Source organism: Perna viridis, chromosome 3 (genome assembly GCF_037379345.1).
Source record: "Perna viridis isolate PV_CMFRI_1.1 ecotype Kerala chromosome 3, ASM3737934v1, whole genome shotgun sequence".
Classification (NCBI taxonomy): Eukaryota; Metazoa; Mollusca; class Bivalvia; order Mytilida; family Mytilidae; genus Perna; species Perna viridis.
Genome location: NC_142447.1, coordinates 54173882 through 54194573, shown reverse-complemented (window position 1 = coordinate 54194573; position 20692 = coordinate 54173882). Strand labels below are relative to the sequence as shown.

The 20692-nt window shown below is 32.7% G+C and overlaps 1 protein-coding gene across 4 annotated transcripts in view; it reads left to right on the top strand.

Moving 5' to 3' along the window:
- Nucleotides 1-1403: 1403 nt before the first annotated feature.
- LOC148622922 (threonine--tRNA ligase 1, cytoplasmic-like) overlaps nt 1404-20692 on the top strand; it is a 35774-nt gene continuing 16485 nt past the window's right edge. Inside the window, exons 1-5 of one of the 4 annotated variants that reach the window (XM_088573271.1) lie at nt 1816-1860; nt 2573-2644; nt 17389-17454; nt 18002-18183; nt 19921-20036. In XM_088573271.1, coding sequence (XP_088429397.1) covers nt 1849-1860; nt 2573-2644; nt 17389-17454; nt 18002-18183; nt 19921-20036 — 448 coding nt within the window. In that variant the 5' untranslated portion in view covers nt 1816-1848. Of the gene's footprint in view, nt 1614-1780; nt 1861-2572; nt 2645-17388; nt 17455-18001; nt 18184-19920; nt 20037-20692 lie in introns of those variants that run through there. The other 3 variants (XM_088573272.1, XM_088573270.1, XM_088573273.1) reach the window with 3 other exon arrangements.

Here is a 20692-nt window from a genome sequence, read left to right as displayed (position 1 = left end):
CTTAATTGTGAATGCCTAAAATATGAGTTTCACAGTGTCGGTATGCTGTGAATGAAAATTATGTTTGGTACTTGGACCAGTTTTCTAGAGGTAGGGGTAACATTTCTAACATTTTTTGAAAATTCTGTCTTGAAAATTAGTTTTGGTGGTTTATTAATGTAGAAAATTAAATTTAGTCACGCAATAACTTGTAAGAGTCGAATTTATGCAAATTTTCGCGGGAGTCGAAATTCCCATGTTTTTGGAATTAAAAAAAAATATATTCTGATTACGAAAATCGCCACAAGTCATCAACAGAGTCCCAGGTGTATCAATTGTGATAATATTGAACGTAAATAACAAATAAGCTATTTTCACTATAGAATAAACACTCTAGGGTGACTGGGTAGACTACCCAAGTGTATTTCGTTCAGCATTTTTCTAATCGGCGTTGTGACGTCTATTTTGCCTTTTACGGACTGGTTTGAAGTTACACCGGATCGAAAAGTTCCTGGGTCACACGTCATCATGAAATTTTTGTCCACATCACGTGAAGAAGAAACCACATCACGTAAAGATGAAATCACTGCACGTAAAGAAAAGAAAACGCACATTTAGAGATCGACATAACGTAAAAATGAAACGACCTCACGTTATAAGAAAACCACTGCACGTAAAGATAAATCCACATAACGTAAATATATGTTGACATAACGTAATCATAAAACGACAGAACGTAAAGACAAAAGTACAGAACGTAAAGACAAAACGACATAATGTAAAGATGTTCCTACATAACGTAAATACAAAATGATCATATGTAATTATAAAACCACAGCAAGTAATATAAAATTGACAACACGTAGACAAATGTGTATCTCATCAGACAGTTTAGGCGTTCCATAAGCTCGTGTTAGATACATTTGAAATCGTTCCCGGTTCTTTCCTTTAATGTTATCCACACTTTTGCAATTTGACGTTCAGTCAGTCAATATAAATTGGTTCTGTACATGAATACTTTGAGTTTTATTGGTTTTTTTTATTTATTTTTATTTTAATTTTATTTTTTATTTTATTTTTGTTCGTCTACAGCTCAGAAAGAACAGCATTTTTTTTTAATTATCACGATTAAATGTATTAATTAAAAAAAATACATACAAGTTTTTATTGAAGTTTTATTTGAAAACCTAATTTTAGATATTTTACAAACTACAAAACTTATTGTATCGATGTTTCAATCAGAATATGAAAATCTCCCCACCCCAAATCTATATTGACCGACATTTCCTAAGACAATGGTATTCTTTTAAAAAATCTTTTTTTTAAGTATTCATTCGCGTCCAATTCGGAATCGATAACGTATTTTTCGACTCTATTTTAGGTTTATAATTTACCAATCGGAAGCGGAAAGTTAAACAACAGCTGCGCACTTGTCAATTTTCCAACATGACAGATAACGTGGAAAAGAAAATGGAAAAAATGGACATTTCTAACGAGAAAAAGGCATGATGAATTAATTTATTCACCAAATCTGTTTCTGATCTGAAATGCTTTCGAAATCAGTCGCATTTCGTCTGTCGAGGAAGATAAGCTCACCCTTTAGCCGCTACATGTCGACCTGGTCGTATCCCAGGGTGTGTGAAATTAGAAACAAATAATGCCATGCGTTTTTAAGTGCAATATTGTAAACAATAAACTCCATTTATTGTTTTATCCATGTTCTAACAAACCCCTCGATCTAGTGCCTTGCTTCATTCAAAGGGAGGTCACTCCAGTGAATGTAAATATTTGATATCAGTTATATTGCATTGCATCATCTTTAAGCTAAGTGTATTTTAAATAAGACGAATATTAGAAGTTACTCAGAAAATGTCGAACAAGGTAATCTGTACTAACAATTTATATACTTAACTTACTGTTAATTTATTTGACCAAATGGAAGTTGCGAGTATTTATTGTAAAATACTGGTCAAAGAATAGATCTAACAGTAACAGTTTTCATGACAGAAGCAATTCTTGCCCACCTGCTTGCCAAAATTTTATTCGTCAATGAATATTGTTTTATGATAGCTGGTTTTAGAGATTGAAATATCAGCTGTCAGTTAAATGTTTTATTTAATGAATTTTTGACATAAAATAGCTTCACAGGTTAGGATGAAAAATCAATGGGGGAGAATTACTAGCTGATGAGAACTACTCCTTGACCAGTAGTCTATAGTAAAGTTATTTGATGTTTCATAACAAGTAAAGTCATTTGTTTCACCTCTAGTCTTGATTTTATGAGAGATGAGGACTATAAACAAATAATGATTATAAAGAAATGGAAGCAATGGATGGAAAATATGGTTAAATCTGTATATTTTCGGTTAACTTTATTAAAGTAAAGCACTTTTGCAATAAATCTCCTTGTAGCATTCTAACAAGTGCTAACAAAATACATGATTTTGTAATAAGAAATTATTATCTATTTCATTAAGCTGTCAAAAGTCTCAATTCTTTTTCTGAATAAACCTCTTGTACACAAGGCTACAAGAGCTCTACATTCTGTTAATGACTACATTTAATGCTCACAAAGTTGTATTATGTTTGGTAGATTGAAAACAGTGCAGGGTTCTCACTAGGATTTTTACATGGTGAGTCCTGGGACTCATCACTTTCTGGAAAGGTGAGTCCCAGATGAACTTGGTGGGTCCCACCTTTTTCCTGGTTTAAAACCAGTTTGAACGCTATATTCATTATTTTAGTGTGTGTATACATATAGTACTACTTACATAATTATACAAAACCATATCTCACTGCAATTATGCATGTCATCCATATTAAATTGTGTAGAGTAAACTCAGGATCTTTTTTTTCATTTGAAAACTAACTTATTCTGTTTGCTGGCTTCATGACATAACTCTAGACATAATACACATGTATATATTTAGTTCAATGTACCTAAATGTAACTTCATTTATAATAATAATACCTGCCAACTTTTTGAAATCCTCATGGGTTTTTTTTCTGTGGGACAATGTGTGAACCAACATTTTCAGGACATGTTTTGCAAATTGCATGGATGTACAGTGTATGAATGAGACAATCACTATAGATAGCATCATATTGCTTTTTTTGCATGCACTATAATACATCTAGATTGAAGTTTGCAAGCCCCCTTTTTGGTGTTAGATTCCCCAAAACCTAATTAAAATTCCTAAGTTTTATCAAATTCAAAAGAATTAAATGAGAAAACTTTTATTTACATTCATATTTGAGAATGCATTGAGCAAAAATTTTCTTCTTCCCATTGATGTCAGTTGAAAGGGAGGTAGTATTCAAATTCTGAAATAGAAGAATTACAGTACAGCAAGTTTATTTGTCAAAATTCGCCTAACTTGGTGTATGTGACAGTGTGATGCTGAAGAGTTTCTTGTGAATAGTTAAATGGGAACTTAGGCAAAAAACATGGCCACTGTTACTAAAAATAGAACATAGGGGTCAGATGGCAGTTTTTTGCAAATAACTCAAAAACCGTTGCCTTTAGCAAATTTTGGTTGGGTAATAAAGTTCAGCATCATCAGATGGACCTATGCCAAAATTTTCAAAACGATTGGTCAACAGATGTAGGAGTTGCAGCCCCTGAAACAGTTTTTTGGCATTTTTCACATGTGCAACTTTGAAAAAAATCTTCTCAAAATCCATTGCACAGAATTCAATGAAAGTTGACATATATGTTCCTTAGGGTATCCCACACAAATTGACAGATGGGATTGTTGATTCATGAAAAAAACATGGCTACCATTACTAAAAATAGAACATAGGGGTCAGATGGCAGTTTTTTACAAATAACTCGAAAACCATTGCCTTTAGCAAATTTCTGGCATGGGTCAAATGGTTAAGCATCATGAGAAGGACCTATGCCAAAATTTTTAAAACCATTCATTGACTAATGTAGGAGTTACAACCCCTGAAACAGTTTTTTTTGTTGTTTTTTTTTTCACATGCACAACTCTGAAAATCTTCTTCTTAAAACCATTTAAGATCATTGAATGAAAATAAGCATTATAGTTCTTTAGTGTATTGCACTCAAAGTGTTGTGATTTTTAATCCGTGAATAGATATGGCTGCCTATACTAAAAATGGAAGGTAGGGGTCATAAGACAGGTTTTTGAAAAAAATTCAAAAATTGTTGCCTTTAGCAAAATTCTGGTTCAGGTCATGAAAATGCTATGAATAATTTTAGTTGATTTTAACTTAGCCTGTCTCATTCCTCAAGTTTTTCAAATAAACAAATGGTTAACAAGGTGAGCGATTCAGGCTCTCTTGAGCCTCTAGTTCAATTGTCAAATCTTAGTCAGCTGATTGCCTGTCGGAGACTATTTACCTGCCATAAAACATATCCTCCCCTGTTGAGACAGCAGTTAACACCTTTTGTCAGATTTATGACTCTTCTAATTGAAGAAATGAGATTGAAATTATTTGTCACATTTTTTTATCATATACTTCCTAACTTAATTTAATTTTTTTTTTTTAAATCATATGATGAACATCATGTGTAATTAACTTTGTAAACTTCCATTTGTCCGGGTTGCCGAGTTTTTCAACGATTTTTAGGATAGTTTTAATGATTTTTAAATAAATTATTGATGTTAGGATGCAGCTATTGTGAAGTGTGTCCCATGGACGCACGATGGCAGGTCCAGGAAGTTTTTCTTGCATCCAGCATGTGTGTACGTGTCTTATCGAGAACCCTGCAGTGTGTTTCACAATCTTAGTTCTTATAATATGAGGAAGGCAATGGCCTTTCGTGCGAGAAAAGTGTGAAGCATAAATACAGTGCAGGTAGAGTCTTATGATGATAATTGTCCGAATCCGTCATTATGTCCGTCCTGTCGGTCAATTAAGGGTAATAAATATCTGTATTTTTTATTGCCCTGTTTCCTTCCGTGGGGAGGTCGTAAATATGTACCTGGCTGATCACTTGTGGTAATTAAATCTTAACTGTCTACTACAGATTTTGGTTAATTTAATCCAGTTGTGAATAGTTTTTAAATCAATAAATCATAACATATATGTATATATAAAGCATATGTATGCATTTTGGGTTTTTTCTTGGCTCAAAATACATGATTCTATAATGTCTATGTAATTATTTTTGAATAAATACATGTGGAACATCTGGTAATTTAACTACAATGTATTGTTTGTAAACTTTAAATTACATCCCCATTGATATAAATGGATTGAAATGTACGTGAAGTTTATCATTAGGCTTTTTATTCTATCTATTAGGGTATACTTACAGACTTAGGCACAGTCGTCATTGGCACTGGCCAATTATAGGATATTATGTAAGTAAATAATATTGTATAATTGCCGTGACAAAGGAGGAAGAATACAGAAACAAATGCTGTATAATCAAAATAAAATGTTTAATTTAAGAATTGTGTTTGTTAAATGAATAGCTAGACCTCTGCAGGCGACGGACAGTTTAAATACAGCAGCCAACTTTTTTTTTTCAAGGGTATTACTAAAATACTTAAATGTAGTTATTTCAAAAATAAATGAGGAAAAATATCGATTTTTTATACTATGAGCATGTAAATCAACTAGTACAAGTTATTAAATGTTATACGCTGGAAGTGTTTCAAAAGATATTTTAGGACAAGGGGGTGAGAATGAAATTAATAGTTAAGAAAAACATGTTCTACTAAATTGTGGTAAAGCCAACCAATAGAGTGATCGAGACTGCTAGGAAGAAATACGGGCTGTGCATATGAATAGAAGCTGAATTATTTTTAATGTTCACAAATTAAGAATCTTTTCGAAAAATATAATTAGCCCTTAAAAGAGCTGTTTTGTTGCTACATTTGGTCTTCTTTAACTTAGGTCAGCTTTAGACTGGCAACTTTGAGTTGGTATTCCGGAGTTTTCAGCTTATTGTTGAAATACAGAAGGGACTTGCAGCAGGATCGTTCGGGAAAAATCTTTTTGGGTAGATCGCCCGTAGCTCGTCTTTTTACAAGCACTGCTATTGGTAAGACTTTGTAGATATGGTCTATGAAATTGTTGCACAGGGCTATGGTCATGTCTTCTTTTCAAAAGGACTCGATGCTGTTGATTAGATCTTCTTTCGTTTTTGGCTCTTTTGTGGATAATCTTGACTTCTTCATTGCCCAAACCATTTCAATTTGGTTGAAATCCGGACTTTCTGCTGTCCAAACTTTCCATCAGTTGATGTTCTGTTGTTCCATGAAGTCCTTGGTTGCGTTTGCAGTATGCTTAGGATCATTATCCTGTTGCAGGCGATGATTGTCAGGGTACACGCAGTTGATGAACGGTATCAACCCAGGTTTCAAAATTGAATCTATGTAAAAGGTTGCTGTCATAGCATCAGTAATGATTAAAGAACTATTTTATGACCATCCATACCATGGTCTGATGACCCTTCAGCTACTTACTGGCCATAAAATTGTCTGAATTTTAATTTTGGACATGTCCGAATGGGATAATTGTCATCATAAGACTCTAACTGTACTGTATCAGGTTCCCTTTTCAAAATGCATATGAATAGAAGCTGAATTATTTTTAATGTTCACAAATTAAGAATCTTTTCGAAAAATAAAATTAGCCCTTAAAAGAGCTGTTTTGTTGCTACATTTGGTCTTCTTTAACTTAGGTCAGCTTTAGACTGGCAACTTTGAGTTGGTATTCCGGAGTTTTCAGCTTATTGTTGAAATACAGAAGGGACTTGCAGCAGGATCGTTCGGGAAAAATCTTTTTGGGTAGATCGCCCGTAGCTCGTCTTTTTACAAGCACTGCGATTGGTAAGACTTTGTAGATATGGTCTATGTTGCAGGCGATGATTGTCAGGGTACACGCAGTTGATGAAAGGTATCAACCCAGGTTTCAAAATTGAATCTATGTAAAAGGTTGCTGTCATAGCATCGGTAATGATTAAAGAACTATTTTATGACCATCCATACCATGGTCTGATGACCCTTCAGCTGCTTACTGGCCATAAAATTGTCTGAATTTTAATTTTGGACATGTCCGAATGGGATAATTGTCATCATAAGACTCCAACTGTACTGTATCAGGTTCCCTTTTCAAAATTTTGCCAAGTTTTGTTTAAGAATTTTTCATCAATAATATGTGGGAGAAGGCATTCCAAATACATATAAATTATTGGATGAACTGTTCTGGGTTTAGCAGCGTAGATTGCATGGTTTTATACTTCCAACCAGAAGTAGCTTTTTTGAAAAATAACAGACATATTTTGTAAACATTTTGTCTAGCTGCATTTTTACTATTTCTGAAGCTTTTAATGTTTCCAGATGTAGTGTATTCCTTGGACAAAAATTACTCAAGTCAGTATGATGAATTTTTAGAAAAAAATCAATAAATTCAGGGCTCATGCTACTGGGTGATTCAGGTGAAATAGTAGCCCAGATGTCGCTCACTTCGCTCTCATACAACACTAAAAGCCAAGTGAAGTCACCCTCTCATTTTCATACATTGCCCATGGTCGGGACGGTACTCTGTCATTTAGGGATATTTTGACCAGAATTATCTCTCTTCCAATAACAGTTCAAACAAAAATGGTGCCTTTTCGAGAAAACAAATGGTAAAAATCTTCCAAATCTATTGAATTTTCAGTTACAAGTATTTTAATAAGCTTTTTGTTTCAAACGTTTAAGACAGGATATGGAATGAATATTAGCATACAATAATTCATGTTTTATCATTCATATTTTGTTTCGAAATGTGCAAATTTGTTGTGAGGTTTCTTGGGACTTTGATTGAATTTATCTCAAATAAAAATTTGGTAGAAAACCCCAAGTCTTTCTTTTGATCTTCTTGTTTCATAACTGAACAGTAAATTCTCCATTTCAACGGAATATTTCTTAAACTTGAGAGGAGTTTGTACCAACTGCTACAATATTTGTCAATAAAGTTTCAGTCTTGAATTGTCAGTAATAGATTTTGGACATAATAATCTTGATCAACTTATATCATGAGAGTGGATTTTTTAACAAAAAGTCATTAAGGATTAACTAGGACCAGGGAAAAAAACAGAACAAAATGAAAATTCCAACAGAATGTCACTGCCTGAAATTTTCTATTCCAGTGCTGCTAAAAAAGACAAATAGGACAAGGCATTGCAAGTAGCTTTGCTTTACTCTATCATATATTAAGTTTGTTGTAATAAGGGGTAGAGGTACAAATGTAAAATTCAATTTCATGAATATACATGTATGATACTGTCAATCATTCAGTCAGCAGGCTGATTTGATTTTGTCCAAAATATTTAGTTCCTTATTTATGTAGCTTAAAGAAAAAGTAACATTTATCTCACAATAAAAGAAAATAAACATGTGAAAATTCTTGCTTATATTGTGTGCATCGAAGTAACATAAAACACATACATTAAAAAAGCATTAGTTAATGATGGGCTAACACCTTCACTTCTCCCTGATCACTCCCCACTTCTCCCTGTTGTTTAAGTCGCTTTTCCTTGCAGTTTTTTTCCAACCTTTATTTAGGGTCCTAATTTTGGCCCCATTCCCAATGAGAAAAAGGCTCTAAAAATCCCAATTGTTTGTTGTAAAATTCCCAATAGACAATAGACATCTGGTCGCCTCAAGGTCGCAATCATGTTTTTTTTTTCTTTCGTATCATTCTTTGTTTATTTACATTTGGATTGTCTTTCCGGGTGTTTTGTTAGTTTTCCTTATACTATCAATGCCATTACGATTGCATTGCAATGTATTTGATTCTATGTCATTATTGCGCTTGAAGGGATTAAAAAAAGTAAAACAGACAAGCGGAAAAATGACCTGTACAATACATCCATAGAATATTTCTGACTGGGCAATTTAATTGCTGGTGCGGCGATGTCTCATAATTCCAAGTTCTATTAAAAACAAGTACTATCTTTAAAAAAGATAGCTGACGCAGTAAAATTTTCTTCTTTTTATTTCTAAGCTTCTACATTTCTTTCAAGAAAAAAAAACATGTGGCACACAGTTACAAATTTTTGATATATTTTTTGGAACGCCAGTGAGTTAACAGCATTTGGCCAATCAGGAAACAGAATTGCGATCAGGTGACTTTTGTTTCCATAGAAGAGTGTCCTTAAGGTCAAAGGGTAAAAAGCGAAACTATACCGACTGCGTTTGAAAAACTGAGCTCAGCTGATAGTGCTAAATGTTGGAAATTAGATTAATTTTGCTTAAAAAAATCAACATGAAAGAAAACTTCAATTTTAATATCCTATTAAATGATTCAAATGACAAATGTTTTATTAATGTTCAGGGCTCAAGCTACTTGAGAAAAACAAGGAGAAGTGACTTCTCTTTCAGAGAGACACTAGGGAGAAGTGGTAATGAACAGGGAGAAGTGAACATGGTCACACATCATTTACTAATGCTTTTTAAAATTATATGTGTGTATGTTACTTACATGCACAAAATATAAGCAAGCATTTTTATATATTCATTTTCTTTTATTGAGATAAATATTACTTTTTCTTTAAGCTACATATGTAAGTAACTAAATATTTTGGCCAAAACGAAATCAGCCTGCTGACTGAATGATTGACTGTATCATATATTCATGAAATTGAATTTCAAATCTATAACTTTACCACTTACCAAATTTATTACAGCAATATTAATATATGATTGAACAAAGCAAAGCTTTGTATACTGCATTGTCCTTTTGATTTTGTCTTTTTAGCAGCACTGGAATAGACACTTTCAGGCAATGACACTCTGTTGGAATTTTCATTTTCTGTTTTAAAATCGACCGGTCTCCTCAATGTAATTCAACACAGCCGATAAAATTACTTCTTGGTGTGTTGATTCTACTTGAAGAAGTGTATCTAAATCCATGAATAGGTTTCCAGTGATGAAATAGATTTCTTGCAGTAATTTTTCCCTTTGTTCAGTGTATTTCTGGCAATGAAGGAAGAAATGCTCTGTATCCTCTCTTACTCCTCAAGTCTGACAATCACTGCTTAAAACATTCAGGTTGATGTGGTTTTGGTAAGCATTTAATTTAGAATATCCAAATCTCAGTTGATTAATAATGATGAACAAATTTTTGTTTGGTGAGTCCTTTCTTAATTTTATCTTTATGATGTTATGAAATCTGTAGTAATGTATGCCTAATTCACCATTTTCCCATGGATGTTGCCATTTCCTAAATACATTGTTCCTAGCTGCTCTTTTGATATCCAGTTTAGTGTATATATTATCTTGTATTACTTCTGCTTCTTTAGATGCCTCTTTTGCTAATGTGTCGGCTATTTCATTACCTTTGATTTCAGCATGACCAGGTGTCCAAAAACGTATTTACTGATGATAATTATCACTTTTCCAGTGTGAGGTGAGGATTCCAATTGCTGATTGACTGTCACAAAAAATTGCTAAATTTCTGGACCTGTAAGTGTGTTTGAAGATAGTGTGATCCAATACCTGTTTTACTGCAATTAATTCACCCAATAATATTGACACATGTTTTGAAACAGCTTTTTTCAGTTTAATTTCTTCTTCTCCCTTATAAATAACTGCTCCCGCCCCACAAGGACCAGGGTTGCCTTTGCAAGAGCCGTCTGTAAAAGCTATCAAGGAGTTTGTATTTTGAACATCTAAAATTTCTAATATAATTTCCTTTCCCATGTTTGCCTGTTTTTGTTTCTAGATTTTGAACTACTTATATTTCTCCAATATTCAGGTTGCTGAAGTTCAAATGTCAATCCCTGAAATTTATGTTGTTGTTCAGTTAGACTAACATCAATGTTTCTTTCACCTCCTCTGCTGATGAATGCATTATTCCTAATGGTGAAATATGCTCTTCTGGGTTTTCTTCCTCATTCCAAGCTTCTAGTTTTCTTTTAATTGGGGTCAGGTTGTTGTAAGAGTATATTTTTGCTAAATCCCTTACGGCCATTTCCTGCCTTCTTAGATCAAGTGGCAAAACTCCACTTATTACCTCTAGAACTTCAAGGCTTGATTTGGTTGGCATGTCTAAACATAAAGCTAGACCTTTCCTTTGTACTTCATTTAGTTTATTCAGTTCAGATGAGTTTCCAGTTTGCCATACACAGCTTGCATATGTGAAAATGGAGCCTACCAGACTTTGGTAAATCATTATGATTGATTTTGTTGGAATTTTTGCTATGCCCTTGACCTCTCTTATTACTCCTAATGAACGTTTTGCTGTTTTGTATATGAACTCTACATGTTTGTTAAATTTCATCTGTTCATCTAGAATAATGCCTAGTATGTTCAGGTTTGCATTGTATTTTCTCCTCCCATTTTTAATTTTAATTTGTCTTTTTCTTTTTGTTTAGAATATAATGTGTACTCTGTTTTCCTAGTGCTGATTTTCATCCTCCATTTTGAGGTGGTCCTTTGTATTTTGTCAAGGTCACCCTGAAGAATTCTTTCTGATTCCGAGTAATCATTGCTTGTATGCCATATTGTTGCATCATCAGCAAATTTACATCTATCTGCAGATACTCCTTCAAATATAGCCAAAATGAATATATTAAAAAGTATAGGGGAGGTTTCTGATCCATGTGCTAAACCAATAAAAGTTTGGAACCAGTGTCCTGTGTGTAAGTTTACTATACATCTTTCTTCTCTGTGACCAAGAAAAGCATTTATCCATTGCCACATTTTGCTTTTTATACCACATTTAAACAATTTGACCATTAAACCCTCTCTCCACACACTATCGTAGGCCTTGATGAACACTGCACTAGTTTGTTTGTCCTTGTTGACCGTGAAAGGTTACAGTAATGCATTGTATGTAGACCTGAAATGTCTGAAACCTTCTTCTTCTGGATCTATAATATTGAATTTTTCTGTGAAGGCTTCAATTCTTTCTATTAGTTTTGCAATTATACTGGTAAGGCTGATTGGTCTATAGGAAGAGGGCTTATTGTAGTTTGATTTCTATAGCTTTTTTTAATAAATTTCACATTAGCTCTTCTCCAGTTAATGGGTAGCTTTCCTTGTTCCCAAGACTGGTTTATTATTTCCAGAAGTTTGTCTTTTAGTAGTTTATGTGATTTAATGAAAAGTACTGTAAAATAGTAGTCGGGGCCAAATGCAGAATCTTGTTTAAGTTTGTACATAGAACCTTCCAATTCCTGCATTGATATATAATCATTTATATGAGGGTCTAGCAGATCATCATTTTGTTCTAAGCTATTTATATTAACATATTCCATTGTAATGTTGTTATAAAATTCTTCATCAAAGGTACAAACAAAATGTTTCTTCAAGTTCACATGCTTTCTCCTCTTCTTGAAATAATATTTCTTTCTTACCATTTCAAGGGAGAGAATAAGATTTGTAACCTTTTTGAATGCTGACCATTCTTTAATGGATCTAATTGTTCTATCTTTTCACCATTTTTGTTGATTTTTTAATTGACTCGAAGTCATTCTCTACTTCAAGTAATCGTGTGTAGTTGTCTGGAGTGCTTCTAACTTGGAAACGTTTTTTGGCTTTATTTAATTTTTGTTTAACATCTTTAACATCATCATTCCACCAAGCAGGTCTTCTAATATTTGTTTTACGATTATCTTATATTACCTTTGGAATACTGATTGTCATACAAGTTATCATTGTATTTTCAAACTTTCCACAGTTTGCATTATGTCTTCATCATTTAGCTTTAGTTTAGAGAACATTTCTTTGGTACTTTCATCCCATTTGCTCCAATCACATTTCTTAATATTCCAAAACTGTTCTTTATCTATTTTTGATTCATCATATTCTGTAGTTCCAAAATCAATATCTAGTAATACAGCAATGTGGTCTGATTGAACTTTTTCGTGAGATAATGTCATACAGGTTCTTATTGTATTGTATAATTTCCTTGACACCAGAAAAAGGTCAATGACACTTTTACTTTCTCTTCTGGTAGCCTGACCATTGTTTATGCAAATCATCTTTGATTTTGACATACAAGATTCTAATAGTTCTCCATGGATATTCTCTATATTATTATTCCATTATTATGATTTGGCATTTAAATCTCCTGCTAATATTAAGTTATCCAATTAGTGTTTCTCTATCTTCTTGCATAGAATTCTCATTAATTCTTGTTTATTTGGGGGTATATATAGATTGCATGTTTTTTATTACTATCCTTGATTTCCAGATATACCATTTCTAAATGATTTACAATTTACTTCAAACTGGTTTTCTCTGACCAATAAATTGTAAACTAGGTTTAATAAATACTGCAGCAAGCACCTCTAGCTTTATCTGGTCTTGGTGATGTAAAGGCGTTCCAATTAAGAAATGATCATGGATTTTTTTCTGATTCAAATGTTTCGTTGATGCATAGTACATCTATTTCATATTCGTCACATATTTCTTTTAGACCTGTAGCTGTTTTGAATGATTGAGTATTAATTAAAAGTATTTTCATGGTGTAAAGGTGAATCAGGCAGTGTTCAGTTTTAAACCAAATTCTAAAGTTGAATTGGTTGACAAATCGGATGAAAACAGGACATTTGAATTGGTTGCCAAATTGGATGAAAACAGGGCATTTGAATTGGTTGAGAAATTGGATGAGGACATTTGGATTGGTTGAGAAATCGGATGAGGACATTTGAATTGGTTGAGAAATCGGATGAGGACATTTTGATTGGTTGACAAATCGGATGAGGACATTTGGATTGGTTGACAAATTGGATGAGGACATTTGGATGATTTATGGTTTCCTTTACAATTTCTGCAGATTGATGGTCTTGTGCAAAAAAATTCTCTACAGACCCACAATTTTGACAATGCTTATTGAGTTTGCAGTTAGCAGCTGAATGACCAATAGTTTGACAATTGTAACAGCTAACAAATTTGTAGTTTCTTTTCTTTTCAACTTTGAGAGTAAATTGGTTGTCATGAGTTATAATTAAGAATTCTCTATTTGTAACTTCTTTCAGATCTTTCTGATTTTCAAATTGAAGTTTAACTACTTTTATTGGACGTTTAGTGTTCCAGAACAAAAGCCTTTGTATTTCACAGACCGAGCATTGTATCTTTTCTTCTGCTTTTAATTGCTTTAGGTGTACGTTTATCGGAACACTTTTTGCAAATCCTACAAATTTTTTGTTTTCTTGATGTTTTGCAATGTTGTGTGCAATGCTTTCATGCTCGAATGTTTTTAAAACATCCCTTTCTTTGAATTTATTTTTATTTTCCAAATTGTCAAAATGTAATGCACCATTTTTGTTTGAATTGTTATCAGAAGAGAGATAACTTTGGTCAAAATACCGCTAAGAGATGGATTACAGTCCTGATCATGGGCGATGTCTGAAAATGAGAGGGCGAGTTCACTTCGCTTTTGGTGTCGTATGAGGACAAAGTGAGAGACTCCAGAGCAACTATTTCGCCCGAATCGCCCAGTAGCGTGAGCCCAAATGTTTGAAACTAATGAAAAAGGAAAATAAAATGCATAATTAAGATGAATTTTTTATTAAAGATGTACATGTACAAACTTTTCGTCAGTCTCTGTTGTATCCAAATTGTTTCCAAAGGAGATCTGCACTCTTCAATACAATAGATTTTACATGCTTTTTTTCCTGATTGCATGGGCCTTGGGTCCCTTCCCAAAAACAGTAGGAAAATCACTGCCTTGTTTTTCTCAAGTAGCTTGAGCCCTGTACATTTTAGAGTGAGCCTTGCTCGGTTTTTAAGTTAACAAAGATTACTGCAAAGTATAAAAGTGTTTCTGACCTGTGACTATTATGCAAATGTACAATGTATACAATTTAAGTACTGCTTGATGAAGACTATTTGGGGTTTTTTTTGGTACATTTTGTGTTATATTTTGAATAATAAGAAATAAATAGCAATTTTATCAAAACAGATAAAGCAGATACATGAATATTAAATGTGTTTAAAAACTTATTTTTTTATTTTTAGGCCAAAAAAATATAGCGTGCGCAGCAAAGCAGTGTGAGCTCTACGATTATTACATATACTATCTTAATTTCCCTTAAGATTCCCCATATACCAGCAAAAAAAAAAGTCATGTCCCAGAAGTAACTAAAAGTGATTGTCTTTATAGAGAAAATTCAACGTTTCCTTTAATCAAACAAATGAAAATATATTGGTTAAAATTACATTTCAGTAAAATAATTTTATCTTTTGTGTTTTAGTTATTTTACTTACTAAAAGAAGTGAATATGATCATCAGATGTCTTTTTTATAAACTACCAGAAAAACATGGGTGTACATATGTGTATCTCTGCTGTTCCACTGTTGTCAATAACAATACCCACCTTGGAAAAAATATAACTCTAATTGTATATCCAAATTAAGCGTAATTTTTCTAAGGTAGGAAAGGCAATCATTTTCTCTTTGGAATTTACCTATGCTGTCAGTTGTGCCTGAATTTTGTTTACGTCACATGATGTGTGTATGTGTAAAATATTTCCAACATCTGTGTTATTTCTGGTATCTGTGCAGAATAAACTAAAAAGGGTGTTGTTAGGGTAAACAATGGTAAAGTATCAGGGGTAACAATCAGGAAATACAGGCTCAGACCCTATTTTTAATATTTTCTATTTGTTCAACTAAATTTTACACATATGTTTGGTAGCCCAGCTCAAAATTTAGTTGCCATGAGCGAATGCCAATTTTTATCTCTAAGTATGTCAAAAGTCATCAATCATTTTGAAAGAAAGGGAGAAAAGAGGAAGACAGGGATCTAAAAAATAATAATAGTAAAATGTTCAAAATTTTGGGAAAAATTTGTTTTACTAATTCATAAAATAATTATAATACATTTCCCCTATTAATTTAATAACAGTCTTCGAATTCAGCTAGGGGCCCGGTGGCCTGGGCTCCTAAAATCAGCCTCGGGGCCCTAAAATTATATTCTTAGGAAGCCAACGGACTTCCTAAAATTTTGGGGTGTTGTAGTGTTCTGTTAATTTTTGGGTTCTTAGACATATATAAATAGTCTGAATCGAATGAGTGTTAGTTGTTATGTAATTTCATTATAGCTGAACTACCACTGTTTGGGAAACTAGTCTCCTGGCACGAGACCACAATTAATTTTCAAGTGCATTTCAATATTCACATTGGAGCAGATTAAAAAAATTCCACCGGCGCAAACTGAATAAAACTTCTCTGGCCTAAAGATAAGTACAAACAGGATTTTATATATAAATTGTTGAAAATTTTACCATCATTTTCTGAAATCAATACATATAATTCGGAGATGGGGTAAACATGACAAATGAACTGAGTTAAAAGTCCTATATTTTAACCTTCTTCCACTGAACCAAATCACAATTTTTAGTCAGAATTGATTAATGAAAAAAAATCCCACGTAATTTTAACCTATTTTGTACCAATTAGAGGCAAAACTTCAGCAAATAAGTTTCCAGTAAAAATATGAAAAATGTGGAAGGTACCTACTACCAAAGTTGGAACTATATTCTTATTCTGCACCTGTCTACTTTCATTTGGTATTTTTATGAGAGTTAAGGTTAAGGGTGACCATCCTAATGATACCCCTCTAGCACCATCTGTACTGATGTAAAAAAATTTTTTAGCCTTATAAAAAGCTGAATTTAATATAGAAAGTAACGGGGACCAGAAATAGTGGTATGACACCTTATAACAGGATATTCTTATTACTAGACTTTATGATTTAGGACTTTAAAAAAAATGTTTTCATATAATTCAAATGTTTTTTCGGGCCACTGAAAAATCATTTGGACTTCAAATTTTTGTAACTTTGGAGGTCCGAATGGCTTCTGTCTGAAAAAGTTAACTGTGAAGACTGTAACAAGGCAGATTTTCAAAAAAACAAACCTGATTTTCCTCCACTTTTTCAAATTCGTATTTTTCCATTTTAATTCTTCTTTCTTTACTGTAAATTTACTTCAGATTATGCTTTGTTTGATGACCTCAAAAAATCAGGTCTGAATAAAATTATTGATTTGGCTTGCTGCTGAAATATAAATAAAGCTAATGTGCTTGTGGGGAAAAAAAATCAACCCTTTTAATAAGGCAGGACACCCTCCCAAAACCTTCTGTAGGGAACTGAAGTTAATGTTTGATAGGACAGCTTAGAGCTAAACATTTTAAATAATTTGACTTATTTCTTAAAATATATGCTAAAATTCTCTTGTCTGACTCTATCCTTTTAATTTCTATTATTATTATTATATTTCATTTGCTTACCTGAAATACATTGAATTAGGTGGTGAACTGTTATATGTAATTAAAAAGATTACAATGTACATGTATAATCAGAGAGATTGTTTATTTTTTCTGGTTAAATAGCAGATGCATGTTTGTTATGAGTAAAAGAGGATGTGGTAGAACATAGTTCAGTATTGTTACACATTTTCTGTTTTTATAACATCTTTTGTTATATTTACAGGAAAAGAAAAAGGGTAAAAAGAAAGGAGGTGGTGACAGTGAAGTCTCACAGCCTGCTTTAAAAGAGGTTAGTTTGATATTTTATGGTTTTTGTACTTCATAATAATTGGTAAGAGACCTGTACATCTCATATCTTAGTAATGTAGATGACTCTATATGATAATGGAAAGCAAGTGAAGATAATTTGTCAAGTTTATTGTTATGTTTGTGTAAGAAATGGTTAAAATTATTTCCTGATTGATAGTAAAAGTGTTGGTTACAGCATCTGTTCATAATGACACTATATATAGCTGTTTCTTGTTAGTATTTATAATATTGATACTCAGTATTTTCAACCAGAATTAATGGTATGTACATGTATTATACATTTTTTGCATAATTCCAAATTTTCTCGATTTAAAAAAATAACAGGACCAACAATGTCACAGCAGAAATGTCAGTCCAAAAAGTAAATTACTGAAATATTAACATGATTAATTTAAAATATGAATATTAAATACTTGCAAACTTCTGACTTCTTAAACAGTATAATTTGCCTGAAGATTTATGTGACATGTATAGTTTTAATTTTTGACTTTTGAATCAAGTATTATCATCATTTTGTTTGTGTGTAGTTGACCCCTCCTCCAGAGTTCCTGGCACATCGTCTACAATTATGGGATAAGTTAAAGAAGGAGTATGATGAGTTTGTTGCTGCACAGCCTAATACACCAATTAAAGTCACTCTACCTGATGGTAAACAGGTAGATGGTGAATGCTGGAAAACTACTCCTTATGATGTAGCAAAGGGCATAAGGTAATTTGATAGAGAAGAAATCTTACATTGTACTTGAATTCTAAATTATGAAATTATTGCCTACATTATCACAGTTTCATCATCTTTGATGTGTGATTTTATTTTAGGCGATTTCTGAAACAAGTCCTTTTATCCATATTAAAAATTTTAAAATGCAAGTTTTAATTATTCTGATTTCAAGCTTGTCACATTTGAAGAGTAACTTCCATTTTTGAACTTATAAATTTTGAATTCTCTACAGTTCGTCAGTCTGTCCGTCCGTAATTTATACATGATCATGGCTTGACAGTTTTTGAACTACATCTAAAATATGTTACAGGATATTTCTACACATGATGAAGGTGTGCAGGGCCAAAGGATTTTGATTTTCGTGAAATATTACAGAAATTGGTGATAGTTACACTTGGTCATTTTACTCAGAAATATTTGGATCCTGGCTTGTCCGGCTATCTCTTCGTACAGTTTTTGAACTACATCTAAAATATTTTTGCAGGATATTTCTACACATAATGAAAGTGTGCAGGGCCGAAGGATTTTGATTTTCATGAAATATTACGGAAATTGGTGATAGTTAGACTTCATCATTTTCATCAGAAATAGGGCTATATGGCTTGTCCTGCTGTCTCCTCATGTAGTTTTTGAAATATCTCTAAAATATTTGTTACAGGATGTTTCTACATATAATGATGGTGTGCAAGGTCATAGGATTCTGATTTTTGTCGAATATTATGGAACTGGGTGATAGTTGGACTTTGTAATTTTTGTCAGAAATATACCCCAAGTAACAAAGTTAGGGATTTGTTATTGGGGGTATTTTTTATGTGTCTGTCATGTCCGTCCTCTTTCTCTCATCACAAGTATTTTTGCAGTGCTTAGTCTAACATACCAAATATTTATTGCATCAACCAACAGTACATAACGTTTCTGAGTCTGCAAACCATGTCTTCATACAAAAATAAATATGTTCTAAGTTTGGCAAATCTAGTGAGCAGGGGCATCATTAGTGTCTTACTGACACATTTGATTTACTTTAAAAAATCACGACTAATAAATGACGTGGGGCTCCTGTGACACACAGGGTTTCTAGTTCAGCTTTTATTTCTTTAAGCACAAAAGATAAGTTGGGACAGGCCAAGCAATCATGGTAAAAGTTTTACATATAGGACTGTATGATATTTTCTGACTGATTCATTGGTCTGGCAGAAATGTTTAGATTTTATACTATTTATATTGGAGAAAGAAAGAGTATTGTTTCAAAACAATCTCGTAAAGACTACTAGCCTCCGAGTATCAAGTGCTTTAGCAAAGCTATTCATTCATTATCAAAATATTAAAATGTGTCACAGTCTTTTTTATATCTCAATGATCTTTACATATTCCACCAAACATTTTCAAAAAAATATATGGAGGTATGTTCTTGCTGGTTTTTTTTTTTCACTGTTCAAGCTGATCTACAATGTTTATCATATAAAGAATAATACAAATTTTTTGGCCTCTTGTGATGTGGATACATGCAAAGGGACACAATCCAACTTTAGCAACGTGCTTCTGTTCATGAAACATTATACAAAGGATTGTTATAACATGTAAATGTGTACAACATGTATGCTGAACATCAGCTACTTTTTATAGAAGTTTTATAAAGAACTTGAACACTCAATGATACAATGTGTATGATTTACCTTTAAGTTTCAACCTAATGCACATGTTATTAACATTTAATTACTTTACTTTTAGTCAAGGACTGGCAGATAACTGTGTCGTAGCTAAAGTCAATGGTGACTTGTGGGATTTAGACAGACCATTTGAAAAGGATTCACAGTTACAACTTGTGAAGTTCGATGATAAAGATGGTAGGTTTTGGTAAAAAAAAAAAAGCAAATGTGGTTCATTTTAGCTTATTGATAATCTTCACAAGGTTGTTTGTCTTGAGCTAACAGTATATCTTACTTGAGGGAAAAATGAAGACCAATGATTCCAATCTATTGCTATTTTGGGAAGAAAGACAAACCTACTAAAACTTAATTTGTGTTTTTAACCTGTCTATTATGACCTTTTTGTTGCCTTAGACAGTGCTTCCATTTTTTTACTGATTTCCTTCAAACTTTTGTGAATGGTTAGAACATCTTCAAAAGGACTTGGGCCATTTTCCCCAAAATTCTGACCATAAGTAGGACCAATTTCAAAAAATGTCCACATGTCCGGAATTTTCATTAGAATCTTTAGAAAAAACTCTTATTGGTCCCAAAAATGCAAATTTTTGAAAATTTGGATAAATGAAAAATACAAAAATTTGCGACAAAAAATGTTGAAAATGCTTTTTCTGCATTTTTTGTCTATACAGAACACTTTGAGTCCGGAATTCCCATAGAAGCACTTCTGCACAGTGTATGATTTTTTTGTTAGTGTGATTTAAGAAAAACATTTTCTGTTAGCTCAAGATGGTTGGTATGGTGCTTTTAGGGGAAAAAGTAACTTTTTCTCTTTTTTACACAAAATAGTGAAGAAC